The sequence below is a fragment of the Zonotrichia leucophrys genome, chromosome 5 (genome assembly GCF_028769735.1).
Source record: "Zonotrichia leucophrys gambelii isolate GWCS_2022_RI chromosome 5, RI_Zleu_2.0, whole genome shotgun sequence".
In the NCBI taxonomy this organism is placed as follows: domain Eukaryota; kingdom Metazoa; phylum Chordata; class Aves; order Passeriformes; family Passerellidae; genus Zonotrichia; species Zonotrichia leucophrys.
In genome coordinates, this window is record NC_088175.1 from 40,611,399 (window position 1) to 40,625,915 (window position 14,517).

Consider the following 14,517-nt stretch of genomic DNA (forward strand, 5'->3'; position numbering starts at 1 on the left):
TCAATATTATAGTTTCCTGTATGCTGAATTCCTTCATTTATGGTGAAAAACGATTGTCTGTTTACTTCTTATCTTCTGCAAATATCACACCTGTTTTTTTGCCCCTCCTCTTGCCCCCTCCCTGTGAATCTCCTCCCCTGTGACAGAATCAATTGCCTCAGTGGGTATTATAAAAAGCTGAGTTTCCAGTGGAGTTCCCATTCACCCACCTTAGCCACCATGGGGCTAAGAGCGGCCAGCCTCTTCCTCCTCTGGCTGGCTCTCTCCTCTGCTAGTGAAATAAGAAAAGGTAAGCTCTGGAGATGAAATGGTAGCAGACTGGAAAAGAGGAAAAGAGTTAAAATATTGTTGCGGAGCTAGAAGGAGGCTGTGCATTTAAACAATGATCTGGAGTTTTAGGATGCCTTAAATCGCTTAAGCTTTCAAATACTGAGGCTGTATTGCTTGGACAAAATTGGTAGATCCTACTTTCTTTGGAGAGATTAGTGCCTATCTCTACTGCATTGATTCATAGTTTGATGTGCTTGGAAAATATTTTCAGTGTTGCTTTTCTTTCCATTGAGTCTTTACTAGGTACGGCAAGAAAGGGACTGTAGGACTTTGAGAAGTTCATTGCTAAAGTAATGAAGGAAGTGGATGATTGTGTCTTCTGTTGCTTTGGAACAGCATAAATTGTTCCTCAAAAATGAATGTAATAACATTGAAAAAAAACCTTATTTTGTCATTTAGGACATTTTTAACCCTTTTGCAAAAGCTCTAACTTACAGTATTTGCTATCGAATTTGAAGTGATGGAATGGAGCATTCTTACTGAAAACTGGTTTTTAGAGGAATAGGTGATTAATTATATCCAGTGATCAGGTTTGGGCTATTGGTCTGCTGTGTCTTGAATTCAGCAATGGGTGGAAAGCTTTACCTTGCATTTGGTCTTCCAGCTGTGAGCTCTGGGAGAATCTCTGTGCAGCCTTCCTTCTGGGGAGAGAAGTGTTCCAGCTTGGCTGGATGTATCTGGTATGACTGATACATCCATCAAAATACAGTAACCTAGGGGTTTTCTTAGCAGTTTTGCTTTCTCATGTTAAATGCTTCAAGAAAATCTTTTGAAACATTAAGATTCCTAAGGATGCTCAGCTTTTATGATTCACCCCTGATCTATAGTATCTGGAGATTGATCAGATATTGTTGTTAATTTGTATTTTTTGTCGGTATAGATGGCAGGGAAAGGAACAAATAATCTTCATATTTTGCTATTGCAAAATCTTTTTTTCCCTCCTACCATGGCTACTTTCTGACCTATCTTCTGAAAGCTTCTGTCTTGCAGTAATAGAAATCACTACTGCTTTTAAGAAAATAAATATTTCACTGAAATCTCCTGTTGTGCATAAGCCCTTTCATAACATTTAAAATATTAGCCTTCCAAAGTAGGTAGTACTTTCTTGTTTTCCTACCTGTTTTGTTTCTAGTACGTGTTGCACCAGGAAAGAAGATAGTTCTTGGAAAAATTTAATATTGATAAAAATAATACTGAGATTCAAAATAAAATCATATGCTTGACACAGAAGCCAAGTTAGAGGTCAGTATTAAGTTTCCACACTTCATGCAGATAAGTTCCTTCACTTCAGTGAAAATTATAGGATATACCCTGGTCTCAGAATTATTTATTAACATCTTCTTCTGCTTTTGAGATTTCCATATTTTCTGCTGACCTGGCAGATCCTTGATCCCGCTTGAAATCCATGGAGTCACTGTGAACATAATTGCAGGTGGTTCTTACTGTAAAACAGAACACTTACAATTTTTCACACTAGATAATTTCTTGCACTTCTTTTCATCTCTATTTCTTTTTCATCACTTAACAGGAAGGACAAGAAGCCATGGCCACTATGTCTGCAGCACTTGGGGAAACAACCATTTCAAGACTTTTGATGGAGATGTCTACCAATTCCCTGGCCTTTGCGAGTATAATTTTGTTTCCGACTGCCGAGAGGCTTACAAGGAGTTCTCTGTCCACATCCAGCGTGCTCTCGACAGCAATGGCCATCCTGAGATCCAGTATATTCTGATGAAGATCAAGGATATAATGGTCTACCTCAAACCCAACCTGGTTGTGGTGGATGGGCGGATGTAAGTTCCTTTGCTATAATGGTATTCAGAGAAATGTGCTGGCAAGATAAAAGCAGGATTGATTCTTTACACAACTGTCTGTGTGCCATTACAGAAACTGCTGCAAAGCATTTCCACAGACAAACAAACAAATAAACAAACAAAAAAGCCTTTTGAAATTTAGCATTAAAATTTCTTTGGGGAGGGGCTTTAGTACTAATTGTCATTTCTACACTGCCATAAGGAAATAAAATTAAATACAAGTCAGGAATAGGTTTGAGCAAATTGTTCTTCCAGTTGTGCAGAAGGCAGTGCAGCTCATGAGCCAGATTTTTCACTGGCTTAAAATGACATAGCTTCATTTGTTTAATGGCATCATCTTGAGTTTACCTTAGCAGGTGGTCTAGCAAATCCTTGAAAAGGAAATGCATTTCTCTGGGGTCTTCTCCTCTTATTTTCTGACAGAAGAGAGGTGGTTTTTCCTGATCTTCATACATAATTCTTAAAGATCTGATGGCCATTCCTTAAGAGAATTTAACAGATATAACACAGGTCAAAATTCACAGCAATTTATCTGTGGCACTATGTACTTTTTCAGACTGAGCAGTGTTATTTTTCTCCTCTTTTAACATGATTACACAAGAAACTTGTGTGACACATTACTGATGCTAAGCAGTGTCTTAACCTAGTCTTTCCTATCATTAGCTTATCCTTGTAGTGTGTGCCTTTATACTCTGAATCAAGTGGGGAAACTCATGAGTTAATTAGTATGTTTTAGCATAATTGAAAAAAAAGAGAACTTTTTAATTGTCATTGGAGAACTCAGTTTTGCCCAAAATTCAGCTTTTGCTCTACATTTGGAAGACACTGCAATGAAAATATGTTCAACGATTGAAAGTAACATTTAGTTTTCCAAAGATCATACTAGAATGCATAATAAAATGACAGAAAGTTACAAAAAAAAATGCATTATTGCCTCAAATTGAAAAAGCTCTTTATTGTGCATTCAAGTCTTAAAAAGAACTCTATGAGAAACAAGTTAGAAGTCCTTTTAAAACTGTTTCTCTTGAATGAAGCCATTTTTGTCTTAGATAGATTTTATTGTCATAAAACAGCAGATCCCTGCCAAACTGTTTTGCTGCTCTGAGAATTTTTTTTTTTTGGTAGAACTTAATTTTCCATATTGCTTCTGAAATGATAAATTACCTATTGTCATGCAAAATAGCATTTCACTGTGCTGAAGTGAAAACTGTAAAGTAGAAAAGTGTATGGATTAGCCTTCAGGTACCTGATCCACTGATTGATTGAATGTCCTACTATTAGAAAAAAAAGATAAATATTCCATGCTGTGATAGCTAAAAGCTGAAAAGATGTCCAACATTTTATATTTCCCCTCAAGAAACATAATCCCTCAAGACTTCATTGCTTATTGATGAACAATGCAGTCAAAAGCAGAAATAATGATCTCTGAGTTTGCATCTAAATGTGTAAGTCATTTGGACATATTAAAAAATGCCTGAGCTAAATAGCTGTAAAAACTCCAGTAACAGCAAATCAGGAGATAAAGTTCTCCCAGTAAAGAGACTAGTTAAGAGATGTGCATACACATGCATGAATCTTGATGGATAACAATTACATTGATAAATTTGTAGAAAAAATACCCAGTTATTTTGACTGGACTCCAGTTTACATTGCTTCTATTTGAGCAGACTCTAGTTTTCTGGATTTTATAGGATAAGACTGCCTGCCACAATTATTTTATTGCTGAATGAAATTCAGCAGTTCAGTTTATTTGTAAGAGAGACACAAATTGTTATCACACAAAAATATCTATGCTTAGCCCTCTACAAAGTGTCTTTTGTCACCATTAACAAGCTCAGTCCTGTCCAGTTAAAACTAACTAACTAGAGAAGAGCTACTGAATTCCTCTTAACATGTTCCTTTCTTTTGAAAATTTTGTTGACAGTCCCTGTAACTGCCTGTGCATTCTGAACTCTTTCTAAAAGAGGCAGTTTCTTGCAATGGAACATTAATTCTCTCTGAAATGGTTATGAGATATTTTGGCAAAGAAACACTGTAAATTATGTTGTAGCTCCTTTCATTGATGTAAATTTTTAGTGAATGTTTGAATATCCTCTGTTAATAACACAATGATGATGGTTTTTCTTTGATTAATTTGAAAGCGTCTGGCATTTTGGTATTTTTTAAGTTAAAGAGCCCAAAGTGTTGGGTAGGCTTTTCCTCTGAAAATGGCTTTGACTTTTAAATGAGTTTTTGCTATGAGTTATTGTCCCGAGTGTCAAAAAGAGAAGACTTTATGCCTCATTAAAACAAGGCACCCTGTGCAGTTAGAATGAGGTAGTCAGACTAGTTTCTCTATTCCTTGGGGTATTTGGCTTATTACTGACATTCATGTCAGCCCTTACGTTTCCTAACTAATGCAAAGCCTGTGATTTTCTTCCTAGTGTGAAGACACCTTACTACTCCTCTGGTGTCCTCATTGAGAGCAATGAAATTTACACCAAGATTTATGCCAAATTAGGCATGGTTCTGATGTGGAACCAGCAGGATGCCCTGATGGTATGTATGATCAAAGTATTTTTAATTGATATTTCCTGGGTTTCCTGGGATATTTCTCTATCTCAGTAGGAAAAAAAAAAGAGGGGGAAAAAAGGAAGAAGAAAAAGCTAATTCTTTTCTGTTTTTCCTTTTTCTTTTTGTTATTTAGGTGGAGCTGGACAACAAATTTAATAACCATACCTGTGGTCTCTGTGGGGATTACAATGGCATTCAAATCTACAATGAGTTCATCAAGGGAGGTGCGTTATCCCACCATGCTGACAGTTGTCCCCAGAGATAGGCTGACAAGCCCTGTGCATAGAAACATCACAGCAGAGCAAATTTCACTTGAGAGGTTTCTGTGATTGCCCCAGACTAAACATAAAGTTCCAATTCTGCATTCCTGGAATTCCTGCATTCTAAGTTTATTCTCTTCCAGATTAATCTTTTTGTTCTTTACTAGCCTTCTTTTCCTGTTTCCTCTTTACATTTTTAAGCACAGTTAGACATCATGCAGAGCAGGTACCTGTGTCTAACAGGCATATTTGTTTCCCTTGATCAGTAGCGTTCCAGAAATCGGGTGCTCCTTGTTGTCAATTTTTGGGGCTCTGCAAGTTTTCTTTCTATTTTTTTCTCATAGATGCAAGCTACAATTCAATTACATATGGGAATATGCAGAAGATCAGCAAACCCAATTCCAAATGTGAAGATCCAGATGAAACTCAGGCTCTTCCAAGCTGTAATGAGCATGTAAGTATTACTTGTGGTGAAATTCCTTCACATGGACACATGGAGAGATCCTTGTGCAACAGGGAGTTAGTTGCAAGGAGCTGGGAGGACTGTCCCTTCCAAAATATATGGTTACTTTTTCCTAGCTATTCAAAAGACAACAGGTTTTTTTTGTGAGATAAGAAATGTCCAGAAGCTCAGATATCTGTAAATCTCTTCAACATTGTTCCTCTTCCTCCTCAGCGTGACGAGTGTCAGAAGTTGCTGACCTCCTCTGCATTTGCTGATTGTCGGCTGCGTCTTAATTTGGAGATGTACATCCAAGCGTGCATGCAGGACAAGTGTGCCTGCAATGGGAAGGACGACTCCTTCTGCCTCTGCAGCACCATCTCCGAGTATTCCCGCCAGTGCTCGCACGCAGGCGGCCGCCCGGGAGAATGGAGGACACAGAGCTTCTGCCGTAAGCAGCTACACAAATTTTACAAAGATCCAAAGGTTTCGTGCATGTAGTTCCATGAAATTTAAATGCACTACTTATTTACAAAGCTGTTGGGATGTATTATAAATTTCATATCAGTAGTGCTAAAAATATTATGGTGTCCCTGTTTTCTTCTTCTGTTACTTTTACTACTAAGAAATATTTTTCAGCAAATTCTGTTCCCATTAAAAAACCTGAGATTTGATGTTGCAGGAGATGGGAATAATATGATCTAGTTGAAACCAAAAGAAGTAAATATAAAAACAAGGGAAAGCAGTTCAGATTTAGATGAACATGCTTTGCCATGTAGAATGTGGCTTGAGACACCACTTACTTGAAGGGAGTAGGATGTGGTTTCTCAGGAATGATGAACTTAACACTCAAATAACTCCTGGGATCTTATTTTTTCAGCCAAGACCTGTCCTGCTACCATGGTCTATAGAGAAAGCAGCTCACCCTGCATGGATACTTGCTCACACTTGCAGATCAGCAGCCTTTGTGAGGAGCACTACATGGATGGCTGTTTCTGCCCTGAAGGCAAGTGTCACTCTAGCTGTTGCACTTGGGACAAAGTCAAGAGCCCTGGCTAAGGAAGTCATACGAAAATACTATATGTAGTCAAATTATATCTTGGAAAAGAGTTGTGCTGCTCAGTATTTTCCCCCCTTGAGGAAAATAACTTGAAAATTTTCTAAGGAGGTAATAATTGATTGATTAATGAATTAATTTATAGTTCAAGCATATTAACACAGTGACAGGTAATAGACCTGCTTGTTAATTCTCAATAAGTGGGTTTTTGATGCTATATAGTAAATCACACTTTTTAAGTTGAATAGTTCTGAGACAATGGACACCATTTGTCCAGAGAGTGGCAGTGATGGACAGTGAGTGAAATTCTCAGGCTTGCTCTCTACCTTAGGAAAGATTACAGTGATAGTCTTCACGGCCAAAAAGACTAAGAATCTAAACATGTGTCATTCTCAGATTTTTCTTATTTGCTTGCAATAACCTTTTTATCTGTGTATAGCTATATAAATGAACAGACTTGAGTTTTCAAAGCTGAATCAAAGTGTTTTCTATCTGTCTTATATTGCAAAAAGTAGAACCAGTATTCTTCAAAGTTTAGATAACCTCAGCCTGTGTGGCAAATTAGAGTTTTTCCCCTGTTGAAATTGCTTATTTGAAAAAGAGCTGGAATAGTTAATGTTGTGTTTTATAGGAACTGTGTATGATGATATCAGTGAAAAAGGCTGCATCCCTGTTAGCCAGTGCTACTGCAAACTTGGTGGAAAGAGTTATGCACCTGGAGAAAGCATTTCCAAAGAATGTGAAGAATGGTAAGGATTCTGGTGGTTGTACACCTTTCTTTGAATGATTGTCAATGGGCCTGTATTTTTCAAATTTCCTCATGGTCATAGGAGATGTTCTGAAAACTCTCTGAATTTAATGTTTATGTTGCGTGTCTGTAGAACAGAATTTCTGCTAAGTTTCTATGGCATATGTCAGAGAGAAAATCTCAAAGGAAAGGTCAAGGATACAGTTTTAAAACACCTGGAGATAGCTTGCTGGTTACCAAATATACAGATTTCAGTGCTCTCAGCTCCTGTAATAACTACAAGTATTTTTTGTATTATTTGTCTGTTTATAGCACCTGCAATTCAGGCAGATGGACCTGCAAAGATCTACCGTGCCCAGGCACATGCTCAGTGGAAGGAGGTTCCCATTTTACCACCTTTGATGGGAAGAAATACACCTTCCATGGAGACTGCTACTATGTGTTGGCCAAGGTACTGTGTACAGTGGGGCTATTCTCTTGTAGAGTAAAACAGTGTCTGTAGGCTGATGTGTATCAGCTGGGAGCTATTGTTCTAGTCCACTTCCTTTGGGTAAGGGAAACCAAAATGCTGGAAGTTGTACTAGAAAATTCAGGATTTAGCTCTAATTGCCATACGATGAAGCTGAGGACTTATTGCAATGAGTGATTAATTTAGTGAGATAGAAGACTGCCTTTGCTGTCATTATCCAGTGAAGTCCTTTGTATGTATGAAATAGAAAGGTCTCAGGATTAGAATTTCTTGGCCACTTCTGCAATAGCTACTTCTGAGTGTCAAAGTCAGGTGGGGAAAAGAGGTAGGCAGCTGTTTCGTTTATCCCTAAAATATCTGGTGTCAGTTTTTCTAGAGAATGAGGAAAATCTTGTTGAGCTCGGAAAGTTATTGTAACTGATGAATTTAGTCTTTGTTGTGGAAATCATTTCATGAGATTTTTAATATGACTAATGGACATTTCTTTCCCTGTGATTGTAGGGTACTGCAAATGAGAGTTATGCTCTCCTGGCAGAACTGGCTCCCTGTGGCTCCACAGACAAACAGACCTGCTTGAAGACTGTTGTGCTGTTAGTGGATAACAAAAAGAATGTAAGTGCTGTTCTGTTGATTCTGCTAGATATGTTGAAAATTAACATATTTCCCTTAATGTGAGTGAATACTTTTTTCTTCTGGAGTCATAATTGTGGATAGATAAGGAACTTCAGACAGGCTGACAAACAGCTCAGATTTCTGCCCCAAGAATTCAAAATAAACCTAAACTTAAAAAAAATATGAGATTCAAAACCACTGACATTTCCCCCACTTCTTTTCTCTGCTCTGTGTGTTATGATTTTTCTCACAGAATTCCAGGTGTCTGGAAGGAAGGGTACCTATTCTTTTCCACCATTCTCATAATTTTTTTCTTCATTCAGATATTATTTTATAGTTCTAATTGAGTCTTTTTCAGAAGAAATCTTGTCTTTGAATGATTGTCAGGTTTATCTCAGCTGTTTGAGGGGCCTGGGAGGCCCGGAGGTGGCCCGGAGGTGGCCTTGGGGCACCCGCGTATCAAAGAACGAGAAGAGGCTTCAGTTCTTCTTTCTGGTTTTATGTTTATTAATTGTTTATCTAAAAGATGTTCTTTCAGCCAGCAGAGATCTGCTCAGCAGTCAGCCATGGGCACACTCTATCTCCCTCCGGGGCAGGCACCTATCTTTATACCCATTGTGACGTATACAATATTTATCATTTTTCCCCAATACCATCTATTGTTATAACTCGGTGTACTCTTAGTAATAACCAATAGAAAGGTGCCACCGTGGCCAAAGAAGATGGAGGAGAGGAGGAAGAAGGAGGAGGACAGGACACACCCCAATTCCTCCATCTTACTCCTCTAAACCCCCCTGTACATAAATCCTAAACCTTGTGTCTCACCCTCTAATTAACTAATCTTTCCACCCTTCACCCCGGTGAGGCCCTCATCCTTGTCGTCTCCTGTGTAGGGTTAAAGTCCAGCTACCAGACACTTCTGGCAACATTCCAGGACTCCCGAGACCCCCAAGCTGGTCTCGGAGGCTCAGATCTCAGGGCTGAGATTTTGAGATCCGACAAATGATGATACAATTCAACCTTCTCAAATATTCACTTCAGTGGTCTCTTTGTTTATGAGAATATATAGACCAGATAATCTATAGAGTTGCTGCCATGTTCTATTTCCAGATAGATTTTTCTTTTCAAAAATTTGGAGATCTAGACAGATCCTAAATATGTAAATGTCCTCTCTGTTAATCTTCTTTGTATTTGTAAAATCTTAGTTTTCACCAGTCCCTGGAACCTCATTGATTCCATTTGCTGTTACACAGGTGGTGGTTTTCAGATCAGATGGCAGCGTGCTCCTGAACGAGATGACAGTGAATGTGCCTCATGTGTCAAGTAAGGGACACAGCCTTGTATGTCAAGTGTCACGCACCTGGCTTCTCATGGAGAGGTGTATTTTTATATAGGCAAAAGTGGAAGAGGGGTATTTAGCACTTTCCAAACCTGGTTTCATGGTGTGGGCATGCCCATTTGGTTCTGATCCCAGAGACCAGCCTTTATAATCAACTTGTTAAGTCTTTAAGCATCAGCATCATATCTACTCGGCCAGTGATTTTTAAAGGAAAAAAGATATTAATTGAATTCTGGTGTCAGAGATTTCATGCTGGGTGATACATGAGAATCTAATAAGAAGTGTTTCTTTTGGCAGCCTGTGTGTACTTGTTCATTACAACAGTTCATGTTTTGTTTTGCAGCCAGCTTCTCAGTATTCAAGCCGTCTTCCAACTACTTTGTTGTACAAACTCCATTTGGGCTTCAGATGCAGATCCAGCTGTTCCGAGTCATGCAGCTGTTTGTGACTGTGGATCAGTCAGTTAAAGGAAAACTTCAAGGCAAGTATCTATGCAAATGGGAAGCAAACTCATGCTGTTTCACAGCTGAATAATCATGTATTCTTTATAGGAGTGATAACTCATGCTACTTGTTAATTTGAGGGGAGAAAACAGAAAGAAAACTGGCTCAAGCAAACTAGAAATGTGGTTTTATTTTTTGATATTGAAATGACCTATCATTGCCAGTACATAGGTGTTTCTTAGAATATTCCCTAATTTTGTATTTGGTCTATTTGTAAACTATCCACAAAACCAGGTTTTTAGTGTATTTTGTGGTTTCAATATCATCAGAAAGCATAAAAAATTTGGGCTAGAGTAGTAATCTCTTGAAGCACAGATATCTTCATGGTTACTATTCTTGAATATGTGGAAGATTTAAACCAGGGCATCTAAAACCACAGTATTTATATTATGCATTAAATTGATGTGGAGTAATCAGCTGTTTATAGTGTTTGTGATCAGTTGTCCCTTTCCTTTGGCCTTTCAGTATGAGACTAAGTAATGCTTATGTGAAATTTTTACCTTGTTCTCAAATAGGTCTTTGTGGAAACTTCAATGGAATGGAAGGTGATGACTTTAGAACAACCAGTGGGCTGATTGAGGCTACAGGATCTGCCTTTGCTAACACATGGAAAGCTCAGTCCACCTGCGCAGACCAGGTAGAAAAGCTGGAAGATCCCTGCAGTCTCAGCATTGAAAGTGGTAAGCACATTAATGAGTCAGAGGCTTGGCTTCTGCCAGGATGAGCAGTGTCTGCTGTGCATTACTGCAACAGGCCTGTAAGAGTTGTAGTGGGGCATTGAAGATTTTTTACAGGACTGTAACATTAATAATTAATAACTGCAAGTATGTATACATACAAGCACTTCATCAAACTGAAGTGAAAATTTAAGGGGTGATTGTAAAAGAATCCTGAGGTGGTAGAATGGGACAAAACAATCATTAATTTGTACTATCTTAAAAGACAGCTTGTATCTCCTAGCATTATGTATCCTTATGTTTAACTTAAATTTACGGTCCCCAAATGGAAAGAGCTGTCACAATTCCATGTATACAAATTGCAAAACTACAGTGCAGTTTTTGATTTTATGATTGCATGTCTCTGAAGGATTAGAAGTATATGTGTGGTGATTACATGTAGTTTCTCCACTCCCCAAAATGCACACAGTTCTCTCATACATATTTCTGCACTGCATTTATGCATCAGCATAACTAGGCATGACACAAAGAAGATAAGGAAATGTGATTAATTTCTCTTTTTTTTGCAGCAAATTATGCTGAGCATTGGTGCTCTTTGCTGAGAAACCCAAAGGGTCCTTTTGCAAGATGTCACATAGCCGTTGATCCTTCAGAATACTATAAGGTATTGTAATTTTGCACTCTTTTAGTACTGCATTATTTCAGATGGTTAACTGTAGACCTTGATCATTGTTTCAACATTTGAGACATCAGTGAGTAACTTGTCCATAAGACATGCTGAAGTTTTTTCATTGACTGATTCAAGCAACATAGCATGCAAAGTATCTCATATGATGAGATCCTTATGGGCTGCTGCTGAATAAAAATGTACATTTTTTTATTTTGCTTTTTTTCCTTTTTGTGACATGTTTATTGGCTTGGATATTTGGACTGAAAAGAAGACTCAAGAGTTGCAGATGTGCACAGTTTAAGTTTAGAAACATTAGTTTCTCTAAAGTGAGGGGGAAATTCCAACCATATATTGGTTGGAATGTAACACCAAATCACTTTCATGCCAGTCTCCATGAATTCTTTTCCCCTGTGCTCATCTCTGTTGAGCAGTAATGGAGACTCACCTGAGGAAAAGGAATTCTAAAATCATTGCTTATACTTGGAAGTCAGTGTGAGCTCAAACGTTGTAAAGGTCTTCGTAGACCTGGTTATTATTTTGCCTTTATTATTGTAGTTTTTGTGGTTCTCTGAATTTCTAATTAGTTACTGAGAATGAATGGTATCAATATCCTTTGAAAAATGTGTTTTTAGGAGGCTGACTACTTTTTAAAGGTTCAAGAGACTTGGCTTAGGTTAGAATAAGCATCCAAGTATTTTCATTGTGTGTTAAATGAAGCAGCACTTTAACTCTCTGGTCTTTGTCCATTCCTTTCACTGTTCTGTGGTCATGGGAATTAATACAAACAACATCAGGAAAAGCTGACAGGACATTTTGTAGCAATCAAGTTGCAATTGCCCATTGATTTCCTGTGGACTTACTGACCCTTTTGTTCTTTTTTTTCAGAAATGTAAATATGACACCTGCCTCTGTGAAGACAATGAAGAATGTTTGTGTGCTGCCCTGTCCTCTTACTCAAGAGCCTGTGCTTTCAAAGGGATCATACTGGGAGACTGGAGAAAGAGTGTTTGCAGTAAGTAATGGAACAGTAATCCCTGTGGAAATAATTAACCATGAGAAATAAGCAGGCTCTCTCTTGAATTTGGTTGTTAGTGCTCCATCTTACTGTTAAGGGATTTGGAGTATCTAAAGGACCAAAAAGAGACAATGCTGATAATGTTTACAAATTCGCATTATATTCTTCAGATGTAATTTGCAATTTTTGTACTTAAAAGCAGAAAGCAATATTTTTAACTTTCATCTTCTTTTCCCAGTCTAGCTAATAGGTTTCCATTTACTAATGGAATCCCAGCCATCAGGGCTTTTACTGTGCATTTGTTTATCAATGTCTTTGTTTCTGATCATGCTTGCTCTACATCAACAGTTCAGTATGTTAGAGACTAGCAGTTTATTATATTGTGCTCACTATCTGATTATCAGTATGTGAAACAGATAGGGCTATGAAAGTAGAAACTGTTAGTAGCAGTTAAAAATAAGTCTTCAACTGGTAAAGTTAGGTTAGTGTTACTTGTGACTTCTGATATTTTTCTGATACTTTAATATGATGTAAGGGAATGTTTTTATCACTACATTCGGCACAGCCAAAGAAAGCAAAATGAAAATGTTAAGGCCAAATTTTCCATCCTGCATCCCATACTTATCAGTTTGGTTTTTTCCCCTCCAGGCAGTGAAGCATCTTCCTGCCCAGGAAATCAAGTCTTCCTTTACAACCTTACAATGTGCCAGCAAACCTGTCGCTCCCTTGCTGATGGTGAAAAGTATTGCTTGCAAGACTTTGCCCCTGTGGATGGCTGTGGCTGCCCATCCAATACATACTTGGATAACCAGGATAACTGTGTTCCCATCTCCCAGTGCCCATGTTATTACAAGGGATCATACCTGGAACCTGGGGAGTATTTCACAAAAGATGGAGAACGCTGGTATGTTTTATTTTGGCTTCTTTTTTGTGGGGAAAAAGCCCTTTAAAAATTACTTGTTAGGTGTAAGGTGCTTAGGTTTTTTGATACTCTAATCAGTATTTCTCATGCATTTCACATCATCTTCATGCTAAGCAAAGCATTATTCAATGCAATGATAATTGCAATGTAATTTATCAATAATTGAGAAATGCAGCTTGCTTTGGAGATTTGAGTATTGGCCTTCACAGATAAATGTTATTCTGAAGCTGCAGTGTTAATTAGGCTTTGTTAGGCAGAGTGGTGAAAGGAAGCTAAAAGGCCTATGTGTTATGTTTGCTTTTCTAGCAAATGCAGATTGCTTGTTTTCCACTGGAGGAAGGTCCCTTGATATGTATTCACTGTAGCATAGGCTTTTGAAAACAACATTTATGGTTCTTTTATATTTTCCCATGGTCTCTGGCAACAGTTTGCTGCCTGAGTCATCAGTGCAAACTGTGAAATTCCTTCTTTCATCCAGCAGAAGAAGCATATAGGTCAACAAATTTGCAACATATAAATTCAATAGTCATGAAAATACACTGTGTATCCAAATAGAGGCTTTCATTTAAATTATAATTATTATGTGTCATTACTATCTAATTCCTGAGCTGTCATAGAACATAGTATCAAAGATTGATAGAATAGCTGTATAACATTTTTATGTGCATTATGCCTAAAATCTTGCTACACTTTTTCTCCAACAAAAAAATTAATGACTGTAATTCAATAGAATTTGCCTTGAAATTCCAGTAGAAATTATGCAGGATATCTTTAATAAATACTCTCAAATTTATAAAAACCAGTCCTTAGACTTAAATTGAAGATATTGAGCTTGCTTTTTTTTTTTAATTCTACTTCACTTTTCTAGTGTTTGCCGAAATGCAAAGATCCAGTGCACTTCAGTGAAATTAAGAATGAGAAGTAAGTGACATTCTATAAACTAAACTGGAATAAAATCTATAGCCAACCTCCCAGCCCAAACCTACTTCCCTTTTTGAATTCTCCATTTACTTGTTTTGCATGTTTTTTTCCCCTTTATGTAAAACAGTAACACATTATCACTTTGTTCTCTCTTCAGTAAGTCTATTTTTTTCATAAGGATAGAC

The 14,517-nt window shown here is 37.7% G+C and overlaps 1 protein-coding gene across 1 annotated transcript in view; it reads left to right on the forward strand.

Annotated features, from left to right (window-relative positions):
• Positions 1 to 219: 219 nt before the first annotated feature.
• The window catches only part of MUC2 (mucin 2, oligomeric mucus/gel-forming), a 61,058-nt gene continuing 46,760 nt past the window's right edge, over positions 220 to 14,517 (forward strand). Inside the window, exons 1-17 of the mRNA XM_064714904.1 lie at positions 220 to 289; positions 1,859 to 2,123; positions 4,568 to 4,682; positions 4,831 to 4,921; positions 5,302 to 5,411; positions 5,634 to 5,850; positions 6,280 to 6,405; positions 7,088 to 7,205; positions 7,517 to 7,655; positions 8,175 to 8,285; positions 9,539 to 9,608; positions 9,968 to 10,105; positions 10,643 to 10,807; positions 11,374 to 11,468; positions 12,360 to 12,490; positions 13,142 to 13,393; positions 14,280 to 14,332. Coding sequence (XP_064570974.1) covers positions 220 to 289; positions 1,859 to 2,123; positions 4,568 to 4,682; positions 4,831 to 4,921; positions 5,302 to 5,411; positions 5,634 to 5,850; positions 6,280 to 6,405; positions 7,088 to 7,205; positions 7,517 to 7,655; positions 8,175 to 8,285; positions 9,539 to 9,608; positions 9,968 to 10,105; positions 10,643 to 10,807; positions 11,374 to 11,468; positions 12,360 to 12,490; positions 13,142 to 13,393; positions 14,280 to 14,332 — 2,266 coding nt within the window. The remainder of the gene's footprint in view (positions 290 to 1,858; positions 2,124 to 4,567; positions 4,683 to 4,830; positions 4,922 to 5,301; positions 5,412 to 5,633; positions 5,851 to 6,279; positions 6,406 to 7,087; positions 7,206 to 7,516; positions 7,656 to 8,174; positions 8,286 to 9,538; positions 9,609 to 9,967; positions 10,106 to 10,642; positions 10,808 to 11,373; positions 11,469 to 12,359; positions 12,491 to 13,141; positions 13,394 to 14,279; positions 14,333 to 14,517) is intronic.